The sequence below is a fragment of the Staurois parvus genome, unplaced genomic scaffold (genome assembly GCF_062004578.1).
Source record: "Staurois parvus isolate SC_StPar_1 unplaced genomic scaffold, SC_StPar_1.0 ptg000202l, whole genome shotgun sequence".
Classification (NCBI taxonomy): Eukaryota; Metazoa; Chordata; class Amphibia; order Anura; family Ranidae; genus Staurois; species Staurois parvus.
Genome location: NW_028317998.1, coordinates 874258 through 897448, shown reverse-complemented (window position 1 = coordinate 897448; position 23191 = coordinate 874258). Strand labels below are relative to the sequence as shown.

The 23191-nt window shown below is 40.2% G+C and overlaps 1 protein-coding gene across 1 annotated transcript in view; it reads right to left on the bottom strand.

The window, feature by feature from the left end:
- The window catches only part of CAPN6 (calpain 6), a 68609-nt gene extending 56177 nt beyond the window's left edge, over positions 1 to 12432 (bottom strand). The window contains exon 1 of the mRNA XM_089678263.1: positions 12262 to 12432. Coding sequence (XP_089534389.1) covers positions 12262 to 12426 — 165 coding nt within the window. The 5' untranslated portion in view covers positions 12427 to 12432. The remainder of the gene's footprint in view (positions 1 to 12261) is intronic.
- Positions 12433 to 23191: the final 10759 nt, after the last annotated feature.

The following is a 23191-nucleotide window of genomic DNA, read 5'->3' as shown; positions in this document are numbered from 1 at the left end:
CAACATTCCTGATCTTTTCTGCCTGTCCTTTTTACAGGGCAGCAAAGAAAATGAAAGCAATCATAGATAGTTTTCATGGGCAACACCTCTATTTTTTTATTGCTAAACTTTTTTAATCTCATGTTCCTTATGGATTTTTCTGCCATATGTAAACCAAGTCATGTAGATTTATTGAGTTTGACTACAGCCAGACATACATTAGAGACTTGCCTTAAGAAGAAATATGAATACTGGAAGACATGTGATTTGATTTCATTAATTGAACAAACAAATGAAAGTCAGGCTTGGGATCTGGATAGTTTTAGGATGACATATTAAGAAATAATAAGAACAAGCAGTGTAATTATGAAAAATATTAAAATGTCAAAGAATATGAAAATATTACCTCCCATGTTGAATGGCTTGGTATAGAACAGGAGGGGGGCACACGCTCGTCACCCACCCTGTTCCTGGCCAGCCAGGCTGCATGCTGTAATGAAGGGTCTGGTATAGATTTTTACAGAAAGAGTACACATTTTTTTTTCTTGTGTAGAGTCCACATAAAATCTGAACCAGACCCTGAGAGTCTGGTATGGATTTTGTGGGGGACCTCCCAATTTTATAATTGTTTTTGCATGAGGTACCCACTTAAAATCCATACATAGTGGAATCCAATCTTTCTTTTTGTAGGATGTGCTACAGCAAAAAAAATAACACTGACAATGAAAAAAAAGTCTATCAACTCAAATGCTGGCCATGGGCTTGGTACCCGCTCAGTGGAAGCTGTATTGTGACCATACAAGTTTATTGACTGCTAGCAGTTAGGAGATGGGATACATATTGCTTAATGCTTCTTGGTCTATAGGGAACAGAAGTGACTTGTCCTAATTTACCTTAAACTCAGAGAAGCATTGAAAGCCTTGAAAGAGTAACTGATCAGGGACAGCCAAATAAATCAGTGTGTCACCGGCGTATAAACAAGATTTTTTCCTCTAAGGAGTTAATATAAAGACCTATAATCAGGGAAGAGTTTTGGACAAGAGTAGCTAGGGGTTCCATAGCAAGGGTAAAGAGAAGAGACTTGTCCAGGCAGGTTGCCAGGACTTTGGCTAGTATTTTAGCATCAGTGTTGATAAATTGATATAGGGCTCAATTCACAAAGCGGTATCTCATGAAACCATTTGGTATTTTATCTCATGGCGTGATATCCAGTGAGATGGATGTAGTGGACAAGAATTAGAACCCCTTTCATTTTGTATTGCTAATAAAGAGGTAAAATGGTTTAAACTGCAGAAATATGCCACCTCACTAAGTCAGTGCGGTGACTGTCCCTGCAGTATATGTATTCATACTAAAGAAAAAAAGTGACTGGAATACCAGTCAAAGGGAAGCTGCTTTCACAGGACACACATGATGTATCAAAAACAACTAAGTTAAATTAAGTAAATATAAAATATGTTAATACATGTCAAATATTGAAAATAATATCAAATATCACACACATACAGTGTATAAATACCCTTCTTCCACCAATACAAAAGACAGTGTTGTCTTTATGTGTGTAATTTTTGTATACTATTTTAATTCCATATTTGACATTTATAAATATAATGTTGTGTTTATTTAATTATAGTTTGTTTATAATTCCAGTCACCGTTTTTATTGCTGTCTGTGCTCTTATTAAGGAGATTCACTCTCTCAATTGTTACTGTTTCTCCTTACCACTGAAAATGAAAGGAAAATAAATTCCCACATTTTGGGTTGACATTGAACACTAATAAAAAAACTGACTGGGGTTCTAACCATTTATTACTAAAATTTTGCCTTTAGTTATACTATAAAATTGTTTTTGCTGTGATATTTGGTGAGTCATTGTTATATCTTTGGTCTGTTTTGTCTTCTTACAGAATAGCCATTCTGATGTTCTTGAAAGTGTCACTCTGGTATCCATCTGTGAAACCTTAAAATTGAGGACACCCCTCTCCTAACAGCTCTAGCTTCACACTTTTGTAAGAGTACTTGTCTATTCCTAATCCCAAAGATATCTCTAAAAATAATTGCGAAAAAGTAACGTATCACCACTACATATAACATACTGTACTCTATATTGTCCTCCAAATCATTGGATTGAGGTGTCCAACCCATGGCCATAGGAGTATAAAATCAAGCACCAAGACATGCCGACTGCTTCTACAAACATTTGTGAAAGAATGGGTTGCTCTCAGGAGCTCAGTGAATTCAAGTGTGGTACTTTGATAGGTTGCCACCTGTGCATAAGTCCATCCATGAAATTTCCTTGCTGCTAACGGTTAGTGGTATTATGAAACATTGGAAGCAACTGGGAACAACAGCAAAGTAATATGACAAAGTGGGGTCAGCGCATGCTGAAGCGCACAGTGAGCAGAAGTTTCCACCTGTCTGCAGAGTCAATAGCTAAAGACCTCCAAACTTTGTGTAGCCTTCAGATTAGTACAACAACAGTGCATAGAGAGCTTCATGGTGATTGGTCCTGTGCTGATCACATGCACTGTACCAAGAAAAAAAGACCTATCTAGTAATACACACAAAATTGAGCATGTGCAGAATGCCCACACGATATGTCTTATCAGGAGATAAGAGGGGCACTGAAAGAAGGGGAGGATCAGAGAAGAGAGAATCAAACAGCCTTTTTACACAATGCAGAGTATTAACCACTTAGGTTCCACAGTGAGTATAACAAGCATGCTTTATTGCATACACAGACTGATTTTATTGGTGTGGGTTTAGTAACACTTTAAGGCATCAGCATACCAAGACATTTTGGACAATTTCATGCTCCCAACTTTGTGGGAACAGTTTATGGATGGCCCCTTCCTATTCCAACATGACTGCTCACCAGTGCACAAAGGTTCATAAAGGAGGAGGAGTTGTTTTACGCATTTTTACGTATTTAACGAGTAGAGATATCTCCAGCTAAAACATTTTGTTAGTTTGCTCCCTATGCCCTTAAGATCAATGACAGATTTAAATTTACTAGAACAACTTTTTAATACAAATAAAACACAGAAACATGGTACTTCCTGGATTTATAAAATTCTTACTGAAATGGTGGAGGCCGCCCTGCCTTTGTACATGGAGAAATGGGAAAGGGAACTTGGAATAACATTCAACGAGCAACAGAAAAAGAAAATATTTATATTTGTACATGGAGCGGTAGGTATGAGGGTGGTGGAAATTAATTACAAGTGTTTGGCTAGGTGGTATATTACACCAAGTGTGGCACATAAACAACAAATAGATAAATCATCTTTATGTTTGAGAGGATGTGGGACAAAAGGCACAATGGCACATCTATGGTGGGAATGCCCTAAAATTCAGGAGTATTGAGAAGAAATATTTTATTTAATTCAGGAGATAATGGGGGTTGAGGTTCCAAAAGATCCAGACACATGCTTATTCCATAAAAAACGGAGACTACAGTAGAAAAATATAAGGACTCATTGGCATTTCATCTGATAAATGCGGCAAAGGGGTTAATATCTAAATTCTAGCAAGAGTAAGAAATACAAAAAAAAAAAGACTGGATAAGTAGGGTTGACTATGTATATAAGATGAAACAATTCTACCATCAGGAAGAAGATAGAATGGAGAGATTCAGAGAAAGGTGGGAGAAATGGAATAAGTTTAAAGAGCAATTTAAAGAAAGATAGGGAGGAGATAAGAAAGGAAGAAAGAGAAGGGTGTCTTGTGAGTGAAGAGAAAAGAGGTGATAAAAGCGAGGAGATAAGAGGGAAAAAATATTAGGGAGCAGAAAGGGGAAAAGGGGGTGGGAACGGGTGGGTTTTTTTTTCTTTTGAATTAAGAGGTATAAAAAGGGAATTGTGTAATGTTGAATATCTTGAAATTTTATTAGTGTAATATGATATACTGAAAATTAATAAAATATTTATTAAAAAAACCCAAGGAAAATATGGAAGAAGGTTTATTAAATTGAGTTAAGGGGTTGCCCTGAGGACCTTCTACCTCCACTAATAATTGGTCTAAGTCTAATTGATCAATGAGATCGACTGGTTCACTTTTCTCTTGCAGAAGAGTCAGATCCTTAAGGGTTCTAAACTACCTACTGGAGTACTGGGACCAATCAGCTATCTCTGTCTAGTTATCAGATTTTAAATATGCGCACCTTAGGGAGAGCTTCCTAGCAAATAATTGGAGATCTTTAACCACTTTGAATTAATCAAAGTTCTGGTGTGGGCAAAAACTAAGCCCTTGAGACAGCAGATTTTTTTCAGTTTGAGTTATCATATACAAAATCAAATTAACAATGTTCAATGTAGTAGTTAAGTTTGAATCAGATAGTGTTCTATTCCCCAGCACAATCTCCCCCATCGGAGACCTCTCCTCCGCATTCGACCTAAAAAAGTTGGAGGATGTGTTTTTTAGGTTCATAAAGAGCTATGTGTGTACTGACTCACTGTGCTTGAAGAGTCAGAAAAAGAAGATTCCAATTCACTCACCACCTTTCCTTCTATGTGAATGGATCACATTACAGGCTTCTGAGAGTCAATGGAAATCTGATCCTGTGAAAAAGTGGAATTAGTGCCAATTGAACGTTTTTAGCATCTTGCTCAAATGAGCCGCTACTGTTACGACTTCTTTTAAACGACCTTGTCCCGTATTCGGAGTGCCTTTCATCCAAACAGAGAAGGAGGAATCAGAGTCAGACAACAAATAATTTACTTTTGTGTCACCTTTTGTGTCATGTGACATGCAGGCGTATCTTCTCTTAGGGGGAAAAAAGATTTGTAGAGGGGTTGTCCATTTATATGCCTTCCCTTCAATAAAAGTTGTTTTTTGCTGCCCCAAACTTTCAGCGGCATTGACTGAGCTCTGCTCTTTGTTTTGGCGCCACTAGAGAGCAATCTCCCATGCCGGTGGCATCCTAGGACCATCCTCAAACATTTTGGGCACTGCACAAGGGGTAATTCATGAAACACCTAATGGAGTGGTAAGCATAGATGGACCTTTTTTATTTACTATGGTTGCCAACTGCTGGTAATGGGGAAGTCTATGGGACTTATCCCTTTTTTCATTGTATATATTTTTACAATATTAGGTGGACTTGTAGAGGGAGGTATTGATGGACAGCTTTTTGTATTTGGCCATAATTGTACTTATATAGTCTTATTTGGTCTTTTCCTATAGATGAGGTGCTGGGGATACTGTCTAGTCAATCAGAGTTTGGGTCATCCCTTCCCATATTAAGAGGAATCTTTAGGCACTTCTTGTTTGCTGGCTTCATCCACTACATGGTTAGTATTTTGCCTATTGACTGGTTTGTAATTGCTTGTTAGTCTAAGATGCCTTGCCCCTAATATCTATGCTCTCTTACATAATGATTTTATAGAAGGATATGATTGGGTGGTCTGTCTTTCTTCTCTGCCACCAGTACTAAGAGATGCCCGTGTGACCTCTCATTTCTTCTTGAGCACTCATACCCTCAAATGTCGAGACATGCAATTCTATTTTGAACACCAGCATTTTTAAGATAGTTCTCATATACAGTATATCAATTACTCAACTACTGTTCTGTGAGTGTGTTAATGGTAGTTTTATGATTGTTAATGATGGTGCCCCATTGTTGATGTCAGTGGGAGGAATAGTGCCCCATCATTGGTATCAGTGGAAGGAAAAGTGTCCCATCATTGGTGTCAGTGGGAGGAATAGTGCCCCATCATTGGTATCAGTGGGAGGAATACTGTCCCATCATAGATGTCAGTGGGAGGAATAGTGCCCCATCATTGGTGTCAGTGGGAGGAATAGTGTTCCATCATTGATGTCAGTGGGAGGAATAGTGCCCTATCATTGGTATCAGGGGAAGGAAAAGTGTCCCATCTTTAGTGTCAGTGGGAGGAATAGTGCCCTATCATTGGTGTCAGTGGGAGGAATAGTGCTCCATCATTGGTGTCAGTGGGAGGAATAGTGCCATATCATTGGTGTCAGTGGGAGGAATAGTGCCATATCATTGGTGTCAGTGGGAGGAATAGTGCCCCATCATTGGTATCAGAGGAAGGAAAAGTGTCCCATCTTTAGTGTCAGTGGGAGGAATAGTGCCCTATCATTGGTGTCAGTGGGAGGAATAGTGCCCTATCATTGGTGTCAGTGGGAGGAATAGTACCCCATCATTGGTGTCAGTGGGAGGAATGGTTCCCCATCGTTGATGTCAGTGGGAGGAATAGTGCCCCGTCATTGGTATCAGTGGAAGGAAAAGTGTCCCATCTTTAGTGACAGTGGGAGGAATAGTGTCCCATCATTGGTGTCAGTGGGAGGAATACTGATCCATTGGCAGTGGCAGGAACTATGGGGGTAATAATGCCCCAAGGGCCAGAGAAAATCAAGCAAAGGGCCGCATCTGGCCCCTGGGTTGTACTTTGGAGACCCCTGCCTTAGAGGGTCTTTACTTCCAGGATTAAAACTACCAAATCTTTCCCTACTGAGGGTGGAGGTTTAATTTGTTCATATGCTTCATTGATGAAGGTATCCAGTAGGTTTCTACTCAGTTGTGGGGGAAAGGTCCTGTATCATTCAACTGTGAACCCAGCCAGGCTTGTAAATGAGCGACAGGAAAAAAAATCATGCACGACCCAATGACCATTTTAGAAAACATCCCCTAATTCCCATAGTATGGCAAATACATCAGCATTCAACATATCATCATCAGACAATGGGAACTGAGAGTCAAATCTTGATGGCTTTTCAGGAAGTGAACTTCAATTCCCAACACTCTGTATGATATTTAGTGCTGCTCCAAGAAGAATCTGCCAGACAGAGAAATGTCTTCATTTTCTAATAGTGTTTAGAAAACATCTGGAAGACTCTTTACTTTTCCTTTATTTTGACATTAGTTATTAGGTTACATCTCCTGGCGACCATACCTCATGTCATCATCTGCAATTCTGCAGTCATAGCATTACACAAGACATGAGAAATGCATGGGAAACGTTGATTAATTAAAAAAAATCGAATTCCCAACTGGGTGGCATTTCATTTTCTAAAGCACTGTATACAATAATACATTGTCAAGCTTTTTGTTTTGTTTTTTTAATAAAATACTGTTTCCCCTAATTTTTTACCATTTTTGGGACTCAGTGCTGCTAATCTCATTTAGGTGTTTTAGAGACTTCTTGTCTATATGCATTGCTCCAACGTTGGCTGAAAATCATTGCTCTGTATTGGCTACTTAATATTGACAACAGGATCACGCCTGCACAATCTGTGTTGCCATGAAAACGTGTACTCTTCACCAATGGCAAATATGACAGGATGACAACACAGGAGAAAATTGGGGAACAGATATCACCCCATAACATAAAGTGCCTGAACAGGAATCCGCATGGAAGGATCAGCTGGGATTCGTTTAAAGGTGAACTCCATTTTTACTTTCATTTTGAATAGTTTGTTTGGGACAAGTTGGATGGAACAAACTCTTTCCTTTACTAATAGATATGCCCACTGTCAGCACTGTATAGACTGCAGTAGAATTGGCTACATACAGGATACAGCAGTCCGGCAGAAGTATGGGGGCTTCCTGTCTGCTGCCGGAACAAAATTGAGTCCGGCTGAGTGCCATTCACAGGAAGCCTTGTGCTTTTTCAGTGAACACAAAGATTTCTCTGACTGGCTGAGGTAGAGAATGTGATGTCATCCTCGGATCCTCCCACCATGCCACCTTAGCCAATCAGAGAAAGCTTTGTATTCATTGATAAAAATACAAGGCTTTTTGAGAATGGCGGAACAACACTCAGCCCAATTCAATTTTGTTGGAGCAGCAATTGGGAAGTTTCTGTATTGCTGCCAGGACACAGAAGTCAGAAAGTTCCAGTATTGCTGAATACCAGATGTAGTGCCCTCTTCTGGTTATGCTGCTAGGTAAATTTAGTTTTTCGGTTCCATTGTAATGAATAGAGCAGTGACTGATTGTGTAGGTCTGCTCAGGATTTCCTGAGCTGAGAGTTTGATTTCTTCCCCAATCTCTAAAAAGAAGATTCCAGAGCATAGGGCTAGGAGATTCAAATTATCAGATGAATAGCTACCATGCCCCAGCCAGTCCCTAGAAGGAGGCCCTAGGTGGTTGTGCAGGAGGCCTGAGCAGTTTGTTCTTTTCCCTCAAGAGAGAGATCCAGTTCTCTTTGTGGCTGTTGCACCTGGATAGCCAGAGAGACAAGAAATTGCAGTCTGGGCCTCAGCAGCTGCTGGACCGAGGGCCTAGAGAAGATTACCTGGGGATCACATTTGCTGGAGGGCACTACACTGAAGGCTCGGGTCTGGAGAAGGATCTTTTTTTTCACTGAGAATCTACCTTTGGATGCTGGGTGGCAGACAGATCCTGGAACACTGAGTAAAGACCGTGCTGTGTGTGTTAGTTGGGCAAGTGCCAGGAGGATGTTATATGGACTGGGACTGCTACTGTAGGGTCATACAGTAGATATGCTGACCATTCTCTGTTACCTCCAGGAAAGGCTGAAAATAGCGAGAAGTTTCTCCTCCTATTATTGGTATTGATCAGTTTGGAGTATCCTGTGACCTTAAACTCCCTCCTGTCAGTCCCCTCAGCTGAGCCTTAATTGTCGGTGTGCATGGGACTGAGCTTGTATGACTGGCCGTCTCTGTACTATTGGGAGACCTGGGTATATTCTCAAAGGTCCATTTGGGGGTAAAAGGTACGTACAGGTAGCTGATGCTACATACAGCTTATACAGTGCTGATAATGGCCGCAAAAATTGGTAAAGGACCTAGATTATTTAAAGTGGTAATAAACTCACCTTTAATATTTGTAACTACAGGCAAGCTTTTTGTAAGCCTTACCTGTAGGTACGGTGAATTTCTCCTAAACTTACAAGGTTTAGGAGCTATTCACATGTCTCTACCCAATACACAGAGACGCTTTGCACTCAGGGCACACTGAGTGGACTGTGCTGCGATGATGACTCCTGTGCGCATATGTGGGAGTGACATCATCACAGCTTGGTCATTCAAATAGCAGGAAAACACAAACCCAGAAAGAAGACCAGATGAAGATGGTAGTGCTGGCAGTGGTGAAAGAGCAGGTATGGAGGACTCTGCTTTAAAGGTAAGTCTGCCATAATACCAGTATGCAAGCCATACTAGCACATTATGGCATTATCCTTCATTAACCTGCAAATGACCCATTTTTTCAGAGCCTACTACCACTTTAACATGGTAAAGCCTATACGAGATTTTAGTGACTGAATTTAGTATAGTCTACTTTAAAGTGTTATAAAAAGGCTGTTTGATCCCGTCTTCTCTGTTCCTACCCTTTATCCACACTCCCCAATCCATCTGTTGATAGTACAGAGCCCTGGGAGGCACTCTGCATATACTCGGTTTGGTGTGTATTTCTAGACAGTTTTTTTTTTTTTTTTGGGGGGGGGGGTGCATGTGATCAGCACAAGACCAATCAGTGCTGTCTAGACAGAAGGTCAGGGGTCATACAGCCTCATAGGACAGTCAGAGAAGAATGAAAATTCCTCCTACAATCTTTAACTAGTGCTCTGCTGGATACTGATAGAAGTCACAACACTGCTATGTACTGCTGATGAGAACAGGTATTTAGCAGTTTATATTTACTAAAATAATTGTTCCATGTTCTGTGTACTGTGGGACACTGGATATTGTGAATGCAGGGTCCTGGGTTACTAACACTTAAACATTTTCTGTTTTAACATATGAGCAGGTAGACACTAGTTTTATCCATGCTCCATGTTTTAATGCACCAAGAATTTATAACAGCACTTAAGCATTTTCTCTTTTGTCCACAGCTAAAGTACATTTTTACTAATCTGTGATACCCCACTGTGGATTAGACTGGAGCAAGATTGGACTACAAATATATCAAAACAATTGCTAATTCAAAGCCACAACCCTGGATCATTGTGATAATTGTGCGCACAGATATGCACGAGGACAACCATTTTGCTAAGATCCACCATCTTGTATCATACTCTGCAAATATCATTCTCTCTCCCTCCAGCCCCCTCCCCTTGCAAGGAATGTGGTCTGTGTGTGTGCCGAGTTCAGGAGTGCACAGGGCACAGCTGGATACGCTTCATGGTTGTAAACCCAATTAGCTGGTCCCCTGATGTCTGTCAGACTCTTGCCTTGGCCTGGTCGTAAAGCTAAAAATCAGACAGTCATTGGGCATGAAAGCATTCCAGAGTGGCAGTAAAATGTACATCCACTTTTTCAGACAAATTCATAAATCCCGACAGGAACAAGGTACAATAAAACAAAGCATATATTCAGATAGGTCAGTTTAATATGAGTCACCTGACACCTTACACCCCTATGTGGCACCTACACAAGAGTAGAAAGCAATATGTCTTTATCTGGAACGGTAAGATATGTCATATTTGATGTCTGGACGTTCAGGATATCATTCTGCATATTAATCTACCAGTGGCTAGGCTGCTACATGTACCTAGTGAAGGTTATTGGCTATGGTATAAACTTGGGAGGGATTTGGTCCTATCCTGAGTCCCTGCCTAAACACCCCTCCCCAAATGAGGAGATTGGTTCTCTGCTCTAAGGAGACACCCTGCTGGGTTCCTAGAAAGCAGACTGTCATGCCTGGAGAGGAAGATGAAGAGATTCTCCCTTTTAACATCAGGAACCAACTTTGGGAGAAAAGGCACCTGTCAGCGATGCGGGTGTGACCAGAAGTGTGTGGACTGACACAGGGAAACGTAGGCTTCAGATATAGTAAATAATATAATTTATTAACAATACAAACGCAGTGCAAAACTAAACATAACGCAGTGCAAAACTAAACATAACACAGTGCAAACAAACTGAACCAAACCTCCAACAGATAACAAACATACGATATAAGAGTAGTCAGGCAGGCCGGGTCGGTAGCAAACGGGCAAACGGAGTACCAGGAGCAGGTGGGAGAGTGGTCAGGACTAGCCGAGGTCAGTACAGGCAGAGTTCAGGCAGCGTCAGGACAGCAGAAACAGGATCAGGAAACCAGGGCCAAGCAAACAGTACAACAAGGCACAGACTGCAGGTCTGGCCATCCCTTAAATACACCACCTGCAATCAGACCCAGGTGATGGCTAATTGCCGAAGTGAGCCTCTGGTTGTTGAGAGCACCCGCTGGCCAGCCCTGGTACTGCATCCCACAAGGCAGGTGAGTCCCACCACTATTGGCAAGCCGATTCCTGACAGCACCCTTTTGTTCAGTACACTTGAACGCTGCTTAAACCCAGGACTTCTGCAAGTATCCTACCTTCTTAAACTTCTTTCTTTTATCTCTCTGTTGTGTTATTGCTCTCTATATATATATATATATGTTACGTCTTTTCTGTAAATATTTTTATTGCACCATTTTGACCTTTTTAGTAATAAATCCTATTTTCTGAAAAGTGTTGAACTGTTTCCACAGCTCTTTATTGCAAACTAAGAATCCCTGTCTCTGAAGAGTGCTACTGTGTGTTTTAAAACCTCTGGATACATCTGTCTGCGGTGACAGTGTGTATACAGATGCTTATTCAAACATCATAGTGTTACTGCTAAGATTTGTGAGTTTCCTCCTTCTCTGTAAAAAGGAGGTGGTGGCAGTGTGAAGGCTTATTTGCGTAATTGACCTGACCCAGTAACAATCGCTCTCAGGTTGCTGGCACATAGATTGTTTTCCAGTGAGCTGGAAAATCTCTGTGCAGGGTGCAGCTGAGAGTGGCATTGTTACGCAAGTGGCAGAGCGGTTTTAGATTGGCTAGTCCTTCGGTCACAAGTTGGTGAGAAGGGCTGGGGTCTGACGCCGCGCCCGTCACAATCACCTTGTAGCTCATGGATTCGGATCAAGAAAAGTGTTTCCTGAACAAGATTTTCATACATTACATTTTACAACAAATGTGCAGCGGTAAAGGTGTGATGTTTCAACATCAGTAGTATCTGAAATATTGATAGACTAAAAAAAGAATAAGTATTTCCCCAACATCAAAATTTATGTATGCCTGAGCAACAACAATTTTCAGTGTACAGGGACTGCGGGGAAGTGAAATTTCTATAAAATATAATACCAGATGGTAAACAGCTTCTGTCCAGATGTAATACGTTCTTAAAAAAAACCTTTACATTTCCACTCTACGCACAGCTTTGTATTGCTGTTTGCACTGTGTAATGTTTTTACTTTGCTTGCAGCTTATGTATTTTTTAATTCTCATTTCTCCTGTCAGTCCCTACATAATTAATTTGTTGACTGCTACATTAGAAAACGCTTACCCCAGGCCGTTTCCACTCTATATTGTGTGGGGGAGCTTTACTGTAGAACAAGGATTCATCAGATGCTGGGAACTCTGGATCTTCAAACAATCTTCCTTTTTTTATGCATTCTTTTTTCAGTTCCGAGAAATTCTGATTCTTAACGGATCTGACTGCGGGAGTCATGTTTTGTGCACTAAAAAAGTGGAACAATGCAGTTTTAGATGTTTGAGATTTTCCCTACAAATTAATACATACAGTTTTTAAATGAATGATTCATATACATAGAAAAATATGACTAATTTGTATTCTGTAATATTTTATTTGTTAGTTTGAAATGCTGCAGAGGTGTTTTTATCCCCTCTTTTAACTTTTTGTTTGCTACAATTAAAGGATCAGTTCATTTTTTTGCAGGTAAAAAAAATGTGCATTTATTATTTTTTGTTGCAGGAGCCTCTAAAGCATTACAGCAGTGATCAGCAGATCACTGGTGCCATGCAGGTCTCCGGCAGACCTGTCAGTATACTTGCTTGCAAGTATGGGATGTACAGTACAAGCAAGCAGATATACTGACAGGAAGATTCAATGAACTACCACGGTGATCCACAGATAGTTCATTGAGAACTACAAGCCGACAGCCGCTAAGGCTGTCAGGACTTGTAGTTCATTAATTCACAGAACACTATAAAGGGCTCATGTACACTGCAGCTGATAAATTCACATTTAGGAGCTGTTCAGCTTTTTTTTCAGCAGTCCCTAAACTCACCCTAATGTTTTCCTATGTGTCCATATACACATCTTCATTTACAGTCGTTTACAGGCATTTGAATTTACAGTCGTTTTTTGAATGCAGAAAACTTGCGTTTAGCAGTAGATTTTATTAGCGTTTCAAACGCAAAACGCTTGTAAATGCGGCATATCGCATTTATCAGCGTTTGTGTCTGAATTTTTTTTTTAACTTCCAGTTCCCGATGCTGTCCAGAGCCTTTTTTCATCATGAAAAATGCATGCAAAGAGTTTTCAAGGTACTCAGATGGACAAAACACTGAAAACAGGATGTTCTTACCAAGCTTGTCACAAATTGTAATGAACAATTCACACCTCAGCCCTCTCCCACCCTTGGAAACAAAAGGATTTGTTAATGACCATTCACACTTCAAATTCCTCATGGAGACCCCCTGCTAGGTGGCCTTAATGACTTACTCCACCAGACACCTTTACCACCCTTGGAAACAAAAGAAATGTTAAAGTGCAACTCACACCTAAGCTAATTTCAACACAAACTGCTCCCTCTGCTTCTACGCTCTGTATTTCTCTGAAACAGTCTGAAATAGTTAATCATTTACCACTTTTCAGTGCATTCTGGGTATTTGGGAGGTTGTTCTGTGCTTATCTTTAAAAAACGATTCTAAACGCAAAACGCACATAATGTGTTATGCAAACGCGGCTAAACAGACGTTTTAACCTACGTTTTCCAGCAATCAATTTCCATCGTTCAGAAGTGTCCCGTGTACATGGGGCCTAAATGGATGATGTGGCCATGTGGACGGAGCCCCACACGACCACTTTTTAAACACAAGTGTGACAGCTAGCAGGGGGAGAAGATCCCTCCCTAGCTGTCACAATGGGGGAGCGGGGAGGATTTGGAGCGGTCCGTTTATAACATGTTACACACTGAATATGGGTGTAACATATAACATGTTATGAAAGGTGAACTTATCCTTTAAATAATGATGACAAGTGCTGACCCCTGTCAAAGTAATGATAACACCCAGACACACACACAGACTGGTGTCTCCATTAGTGGAGCTTTGGAAGCACATGGTGGATATGAAGCACTTGGGGGTGTGGGTTCAAAAGAAGGGCTCGCTAAGTCCTGAGCTAACAGGTGGCTCATTCTTTTGTACCACCCATGCTCCAGAAGAATGAGCTTTATGCAGCTAGCCTGATTTTGATTTATAACAATAATACTGCGTACAAAAAGAATGTTTAGAATTCAGGTGAAAGTTGAACAATTTGGTTCTAGAGACATAATCTATCTCATTTTAATACCAATGTTTTTTTTAGGCTCCCTCTATGATGAAATGCTGCAGTCTGGCTGTTCTGTAAGCAAATCCAGAAATAGTGCGGACAGTTTGATTGAATCTGACTGTAATCACCAGCACAGCATGTTTACCTCTCTGACAAACTCATATCACCAGTGAAGTCTGTGACCAATAAAACCCTGCTGTAGCCTGGCTACAGCACAGAATGCAAGCTCGTTACTGGGCAATGATATTTTCCTATCATTATTCAAGCTTTCTAGTTAAACATTGCTGCAATCATTACCTAATTAGTATATGACATATAGTTAATTAGATCCAGTAACAAACTTACATACATGCAAAGTTAAAGCTCCATAGTTCTTAAAGTGTACCCTAGGGTAACATTCAGGCATGCGTATGTGAATGTCCTGCCCTTGAAAAGCCCATGTATTCAAAATGTGTATACATAATGCAGTTGCTAATGTAAGACAGTTTAAAGCAGAAAAAAGTCTAAGATTAAAAAATGTGAGCAGGCAGGCTTTTTAATGCAGAATCAGCTCAGCTTACATTTCAGCCCAGTGCCTTTGTTCTGGGATGATTGAAGTCCTGTGCATGCATTGGAAGCGATGTTACTCTGTGCCAGCCAATCAAGATGGTCGAAGACTGGTACCTGGAAGAAGCTGGGGAGAAGATGACAGCCCTGGCAAGTAACCTCGTGGGTATCAAACCGTTGACATTCCCCTTCTGTTGCACTTTAGATAGTTTCTTAGTTTCACTTAGACAGCTCCCCCAATATAGAAGGGGGGTTCAAGTCACATGTAATCTGAGAGCTTTTTGTCACAGGTCTTATTTAACTCTTAGGGGATTATTCGATTTCATTTTTACATCTGTAGCACTATTCCCGCAGGAGCCGCTGAGTAAAACAGGTTCTTTCTCAAATTAGTACAGAGACACAGTTCATTCACTCCTTCAGAAATCAGTCTCTGGGTTGTCTTTTTTGTATTTTATTGCTGAATACACTTGGAGATGATGTACGGTGAATGGGATACACCAGTATCACTAACAGTAACAGAAGGACACAATTCACCCATCTTAAGCTTTTATCTACAGTCTCTATGCCAAGAGCAGCGGGAGAAAAAGACCAGTATTGAGACCTTGTAGGGACTGCCTTGGAGCTACCACTGTCACTTTCATCTAGAGGAACTAGCACACGGTCACTAGGATCTTGAGCTCATGTCAGTACTCAAAATGTCATAGGATCAGACCAGATGCCTCATTCCAGTATCCACCAGACACTTTCCAGCGAGGGAGAGGTGTAGGCCTCATGCACACTGGGCGTTTACAAAATGCCGGTAGTGCTAACTGTAAAAGGAGGTTTTTAGTGTTTTTGTGTTCGTATTTAGCAGCATTTTGTCATTTTTTAGCATTCTTCTTACACAAAAAAATTTTGCCTGAAAAAAATGTGTTTAAATGCATTATACTGCGTTTAACAGCATTAGAGTGTATTTACAGCTAAAAAAACTCCTTTTGAAACCCACTAGTTCTGGGTTTTTTTCCAGCCCAAAAATGCCCCTGTCAAAAAATGCTGATTAAAGCCTATGTGTGCATGGACACATAGGATAACATGCTGGGGAGTTTACTGGCTGTAGAAAAAAAATGGCAGAAGCCAAAAACAGCAGCTGTAAAAAAGTCCACTGTGCGTGAGGCCTAATGCTCACAATGCCCCCAGGACAGCTGAAGTCCTTCCAGCTTCCACCCGGTACTCTTCAGCGAGTTCTCCAGACCAGATCCTAGCTTCACAAAGAAACTCTAGCAATCTGCCCAAAACTGCCTCTTTCCTCATTGGCTGAGACACAGCAGTAGGAGCCATTGCTCCTCAATCACAGCCAGTGAGGAGGGAGTAGGGGGAGGGGCTGAGCTGCACTCTTTACGGCTTATGGACATAGAGGGCAGGCTCGGGAGTGAGCACGCAAGAGTGCCCCAGGAGCAAGCAGCTTGCTCTGGGGGCACTCGGAAGGGGTCGGGGGGGGCCACTATGTGCAAATCCATTGCATAGAGCAGATAGGTATAACATGTTTATTATTTTAATAAAAAAAAAAAAAATTTACAATCACTTTAAAGTCCCAGATGCAAACGAGTGATGTGCATATTAGGTACATCTAACATGTAGTTTGTTTTAGGTCGGTGAAATTATAGTCGGTAAAAGGAAGACTAAGGATGACAATCTTGTAGAAGGCATATTTGAAAAGAACAGCAATAGCAGCATTTCTTTGTATGTTGTTAATATTACTCAAATGTTATGTATGTAGGAGAGCCATGCCAGATATATATTATATATATATAGTTAGGACCATGTATATCTGGACACAGGCACAATTTTCATACTTTTGGCTCTGTATGCCACCAGAATAAATTAAAATGAAACAATCCAAACGAATTTGAAGTGCAGACTTTCAGCTTTAATTCAAGGGGTTGGACATAGATATCAAGTACACATTTTAGGAACTGCAACCATTTTTATACACAGTCCCTCCATTTTCAGGGGCTCAAATGTAATTGGACAAATTAATATAATCATAAATAAAATGTTCATTTTTAATACTTTGCCGAGAATCCTTTACTGGCAATGACTGCCTGATGTCTGGAACCCATGGACATTACCAAAGACTGTGTTTCCTCCTTTCTGATGCTTTGCCAGGCTCGAACTGCAGCGGTCTTCAGTTGTTCTTTGTGGGTCTTTCTACCTTCAGTTTTTCCTTCAGCAAGTGAAATGCATGCTCAATTGGGTTGAGATCAGGTGGTTGACTCAGCCATTGAAGAATATTCCACTTCTTTTCCTTCAAAAACTCCTGGGTTGCTTTTGCAGAGTGTTTTGGATCATTGTCCATGTGTACTGTGAAGCGCCGTTTAATTGACTTTGCTGCATTTGACTGAATCTGGGCTGACAGTATATCTATAAAACACTGCAGAATTCATCCGGCTGCTTCTGTCTTCTGAAACATTATCAATAAACACCAATGACCCAGTACCACTGGAAGCCATGCATGCCCATAGACAGTATTTGAGTATCCTCCTGCGCTCAATATAGGCACAATCCCTATCTGAAACAGCTGCTGTCACTTAAAACTTAACCATTCAGTAACCAATAATATATGTCTTAAACAGTGAAGCGCTAAATAAATAAATAAATAAATATATATATTAGGTGCCGTCAGTGAATATAAGTGCTATAGTGCAATAATTCCTTGTAGATCACTGAAACATGCCAACCAATGGTGTATATAACTGGAAAAAAAACTGAATACTTAATATATCAGTGAGAAATACTAAATATATAAATATAAACACACCAGTGATGAATAATCTTATACCTCCGATAAAAACTTCTTCTCATTCATAGAAGAATATAAATAAATAAAAAAGTGCTCATTAAGTGAACAAATGATCAAAAACTCAAAAAGTGAACAAGTGTATAAAAAAACTTTTCTACGTGCATATACCAAAAATGTATATACATATAACATATATATAGATAAAAAAAGTCCATGCAGGTGTAGCTTGTGAAAAAACGTGGTCTTCACTTCTAGTGCGCACACACACAAATCCTCAAATGGCAGCAGTGCCTGCTCACCTCCCCGCACTGACCCTCAAGGGGCCAAAAGGCTACTTAATCTCCTCTATGGCCAATCTTTCTCCTTCGGTAGCTCAGCAAGGGATCACAGGGTCTCCACTTCTCCTCCACTCATACGTCATATAGGACATAAAACAGAGCTCCCATAGTGTAATATTGTTTATTATAGGCCACTTCTATTGTATATTGGTTGTACTCACAATTTTCTCCCTGGTTACACAGACTTTCCACCTCATCCCATAGGTGTATCACATGAATCACAGGGGAACACCAATATGGCCGCTCCGTTCGGACATGCGTCCCACGTGACCGGAAGTGACGTATTTCTAAACCGGATATGGCGTACCAAATGATGAGGTGGAAAGTCTGTGTAACCAGGGAGAAAATTGTGAGTACAACCAATATACAATAGAAGTGGCCTATAATAAACAATATTACACTATGGGAGCTCTGTTTTATGTCCTATATGACGTATGAGTGGAGGAGAAGTGGAGACCCTGTGATCCCTTGCTGAGCTACCGAAGGAGAAAGATTGGCCATAGAGGAGATTAAGTAGCCTTTTGGCCCCTTGAGGGTCAGTGCGGGGAGGTGAGCAGGCACTGCTGCCATTTGAGGATTTGTGTGTGTGCGCACTAGAAGTGAAGACCACGTTTTTTCACAAGCTACACCTGCATGGACTTTTTTTATCTATATATATGTTATATGTATATACATTTTTGGTATATGCACGTAGAAAAGTTTTTTTATACACTTGTTCACTTTTTGAGTTTTTGATCATTTGTTCACTTAATGAGCACTTTTTTATTTATTTATATTCTTCTATGAATGAGAAGAAGTTTTTATCGGAGGTATAAGATTATTCATCACTGGTGTGTTTATATTTATATATTTAGTATTTCTCACTGATATATTAAGTATTCAGTTTTTTTTCCAGTTATATACACCATTGGTTGGCATGTTTCAGTGATCTACAAGGAATTATTGCACTATAGCACTTATATTCACTGACGGCACCTAATATATATATTTATTTATTTATTTATTTAGCGCTTCACTGTTTAAGACATGCATGCCCATGCCATCACACTGCCTCTACCAAGTTCTACAGATGACATTGTGTGCTTTGGATCATGAGCTGCTCCAAGCCTTCTCCACATTTTTTTCTTCCCGTCATTCTGGTACAGATTAATCTTTGTTTCATCCGTCCAAAGAATGTTTTTCCAGAACTGCTCTGGCTTTTTTGGATGTTTTTTGGCAAAGTCTAATCTGGCTTTTCTACTCTTCAGGATTATGAATGGTTTGCACCTTGTGGTGAACCCTCTGTATTTGCTCTCGTGAAGTCTTCTCTTGATTGTAGACTTTGACAATGATATGCCCACCTCCTAGAGAGTCTCCTTCACTTGTCTGGATGTTGTGAATGGGTTTTTCTTTACCATGGAGAGGAACCTGTGATCATCCACCACTGTTGTCTTCCGTAGACATCCATGCCTTTTTTTGTTGCTGAGCTCACTAGTGCGTTCTTCTTTCTTCAGAATGTACCAAACTGATGATTTGGCCACTCCTAATGTTGCTGATATCTCCCTTATGGATGTGTTTCATTTTTGAAGCCTTACAATGGCCTGTTTCACTTGCATGGACAGCTCCTTTGAATGCATTATGTAGGTTCACAGCAATAGATTCGAAATGCAAATACCACAATTGGAATCAACTCCAGACCTTTTACCTGCTTACTTGATGAAGAAATAATGGAGTAGCCCAAACCTGGCCATGAAACAGCTTTTTATTCAATTGTCCAATTACTTTTGGTCCCTTGAAAAAGGGGGAATGGCTACTCTTAACAGCTGTAATTCCTAAATCCTTCCTCCAATTTTGATGTACATACCTTCAAATTAAACCTGAGAGTGTGTACTTTCAGCCCATTTCCATTATATAACTATAGCTTGACAATGCTTTGGTAAATACCTGAAAAAAACTAAAATTGTGCCTGTGTCCAAATATATATGGACCTAACTGCATGCACACTCAGCTTCTCAGCATATAACAAAGTGGAAGAGGAGCGAAGGAAAGTATATACTGGGAATGGCGAGGAAGGCTGATGCATGTTTTATCCTGAATGAGCAAATCATAAGTTTGCTTTGAGGGATATTTCAGCATGATGAACTGGGCTATGCCACAACCCAGCAGAATTATAGCACCCAGTTGATAATTACTGAAAATACATAATCGTTTTCAGTTAATACTGTGCAATTTACTAATAAATGCCCACAGTAAAATACTGATCCATACATTGCAAGGAAGGATGTAGCAGTTATAGAAAGCATCTATCATAGTAAACACCTCTTAGCAAAAGGATTTCTTTTCACAACAATTAATCATGTGTGTTCTTCTCCTAGAGGAATACATTGATTACTTTACTGTTAATTATTGTTCACTGCTACAGAATACAAACCTGAATTATAATGTAATCACTACTGTGAAACATCAAGCAATACAGGGAAAATAAAACTCTGATGTTCCATAATCATTAAAAATAAAACAAGATTCTGTAAATACATAAAACTGCATCACCCGAAGGAGCACTTAACAACATGCCAAGCTGGAACTGTAAGTTACCTATTTAATGAAAAGAGCCACGCTGTAACGAATTCTGATCAGAGGGATCTTAATATGCATGAACTGTAGGGAGCTCTCTGGTGAGCAGGGCTGAAAGTGAGGAGTTTTTTCTATTTCATGTCACTAATTATTTTCTTTTCAACTTTTATTGATGTAAATTCAATTATTTTAATGAACCAAAATTGTGTATAGGGGGTACACCTACCAGCTGATCAACTCAAATTACCAGCTGTAAGGTGGTAATGTTGTATTAGTGGAATTAAGATGTTTTAGATATTTAAAATGCTTTGTTTGCAATACAGAGTTTAAAGAAAAACTTTAGGCAAAACCTTTTTTTTCAGTTTGGATAGAGCAAGGGAGGGTTATAATCTCTGTCAGATTTGTTTTCGCCATCTGTGTCCCATTGCTGAGATTTCCCTTCAATTCTTGTCTCCTAGCCAAATAGGAAGTGAGAGGAAATCCCTACAAATTAAGGGAATTACTTGGGGACCCCCAGGTCACCAGAACTATTTATTTATTTCAGGTACTTATATAGTGCCATCAAATTACGCAGCGCTTTTCATATATGTTGTTCATTCACATCAGTCCCTAACCCTCAAGAGGTGTAAAATCTAAGGTCCCTAACTCACATTCATACATACTAGGGTCAATTTAGACAGAATCCAATTAACCTACCAGCATGTCTTTGGAGTGTGGGAGGAAGCTGGAGTACCTGGAGGAAACCCACGCAGGCACAGGAAGAACATGCAAACTCCAGGCAGGTGGTGCTATGGTTGGGATTTGAACCAACGACCCTAGCACTGCTAGGCGGAAGTGCTAACTATTTAGGCACTGTGCTGACCCTAACTAGTGGCCAACTATTTCTGAGGAACTAGTTTCTCCATTGAAAGATTACCTCTCTACTTTTCGGGGGACAACCCAAAATTTTGGATTTTCTTTTACTTTCAATTATAATGGTAAACAGAACAAATATAGAGGATGAATCTCCCTAATGGGGGCAGAGACAGCAATAAAAACTGAACAGGGTTCTAATCCACCTCCACTCTATAACAAAAAAAAAAAAAAAAAGTATTGCCAGGAGTATCACTGCTAACAGGAAGTTCTTAGGTGGCCATGTTGCCAGAGTCCATAGTGCCAGTGAGCATACAGGGTCTCCAAGATTACATGTTTCTAGATTTGACAAAGAGGTAAGACCTTGAAATCAGCACCTCTGGTCCAAAAGAGCAGCTCCAGTGTCCCCGCCAGCTTGAATGCTGCAGCTTCCTGAACTTTCACCCTCCACGGAGCACAGATCTTGCCACATTATACCTGCTGGTCGGGTTGTTTGTGAAAGTGCGCCTTAGACAGCAGTCCTTCCGTGTTTTAGATATGTTTGTCATCCGCTGCCCACCACGGAAACCAGTGTAAGCATTATATATGATTGGATATTTTTTGTGTGATTGGATATTTATTATGTGGACATCATTTACTCACCGGGGACTTTGTTTTTAACCCCTTATTGACTCAATAAAGTGTCCTTTTGGTAACACCACCATAAGAGTGTTTATTGCTTGGGCAATGTAGTGGAGTATCATGTGTGGCATGGGAATCAGCCCGCAATTGGCACTCAAAGCCAAGTAATCCATAAAGACATCAACACAATCCCCTGGGCTGTTTGTTACGACATAGGGTTGCCACCTCATCCCTTTAAAATCAAACAAATATTAATTGCACAGGTTCTGAGGCATACAAGAGAATACACACAAGACACTAAGTGAGTTTAATTACCACCTTAATCAGCTACAGAACCTGTGTGATTAGTATGTGTTCGGTTTTAAAGTGATGAGGTGGCAACCCTATTAGGACACCATATATACTCTCAAGGTCCTTGTGCTGTGTTTTGTGTGTTATCTAATGGGAGAGAATTGAAATGCTTTGGTAGGTAAAGCAGTATAAATATGCAATACCGGGACAGAGTCATCCAGCTCCCATGGCAAGGATTCAGAACTGCACCCCTACTCCCACTGTTACTACATCTCATAGAAAGCTGTATCACCCTGCCTCCATTCTTTGCCCTCTTGCTTCATTGCGCCTGGGTAGCTGCCCTTCCAGCCCCTCCTGCCCTACCCTTGACCCAACCCTGTGTAAATGTGTTCAGATTCCTAAGGACTACTGGGAATTTAAGTTCATCACAATGCAATTTCTGTATGCTTTATCATGCATTGCAGCACTTTGAATTTATTTTGGTTTAAGAAATCAGTGCTCTGAAAGGTCTTGGTATTTGCGGTGTCTAGCTGATCTAACAGCTGGATCTTGTCTTTCAGAACGGGGAACTGACCAAATTAGTCTCAGTATGCACTAAAGCAGATGTATGACATTCTGAAATTGTGAAGCAATGTTATAGAGAAGATCGAAACGGTACTGGGAAATTTCCTTTTTTTCCTGTGTTTGGACACTCCAAATAATTACTCAATCTGCATAGAGTACATTTGTACAACAATGTAAAGTTAATGGTGACTTTAGAGTCCTTTCATTATTGTAAAACCTGCCTACATTTTTAATATACTGAGAATTGTATTTCATATATGGATCTGATTTACTGTCTCCTCCCTATCAAAATAGCATGCTGTACATTCTGTATCTTTTGTTAAATGACTGCTGAGATAAGATCAATAAATCACCTAGAGAGTTTGTTCTAATTCAG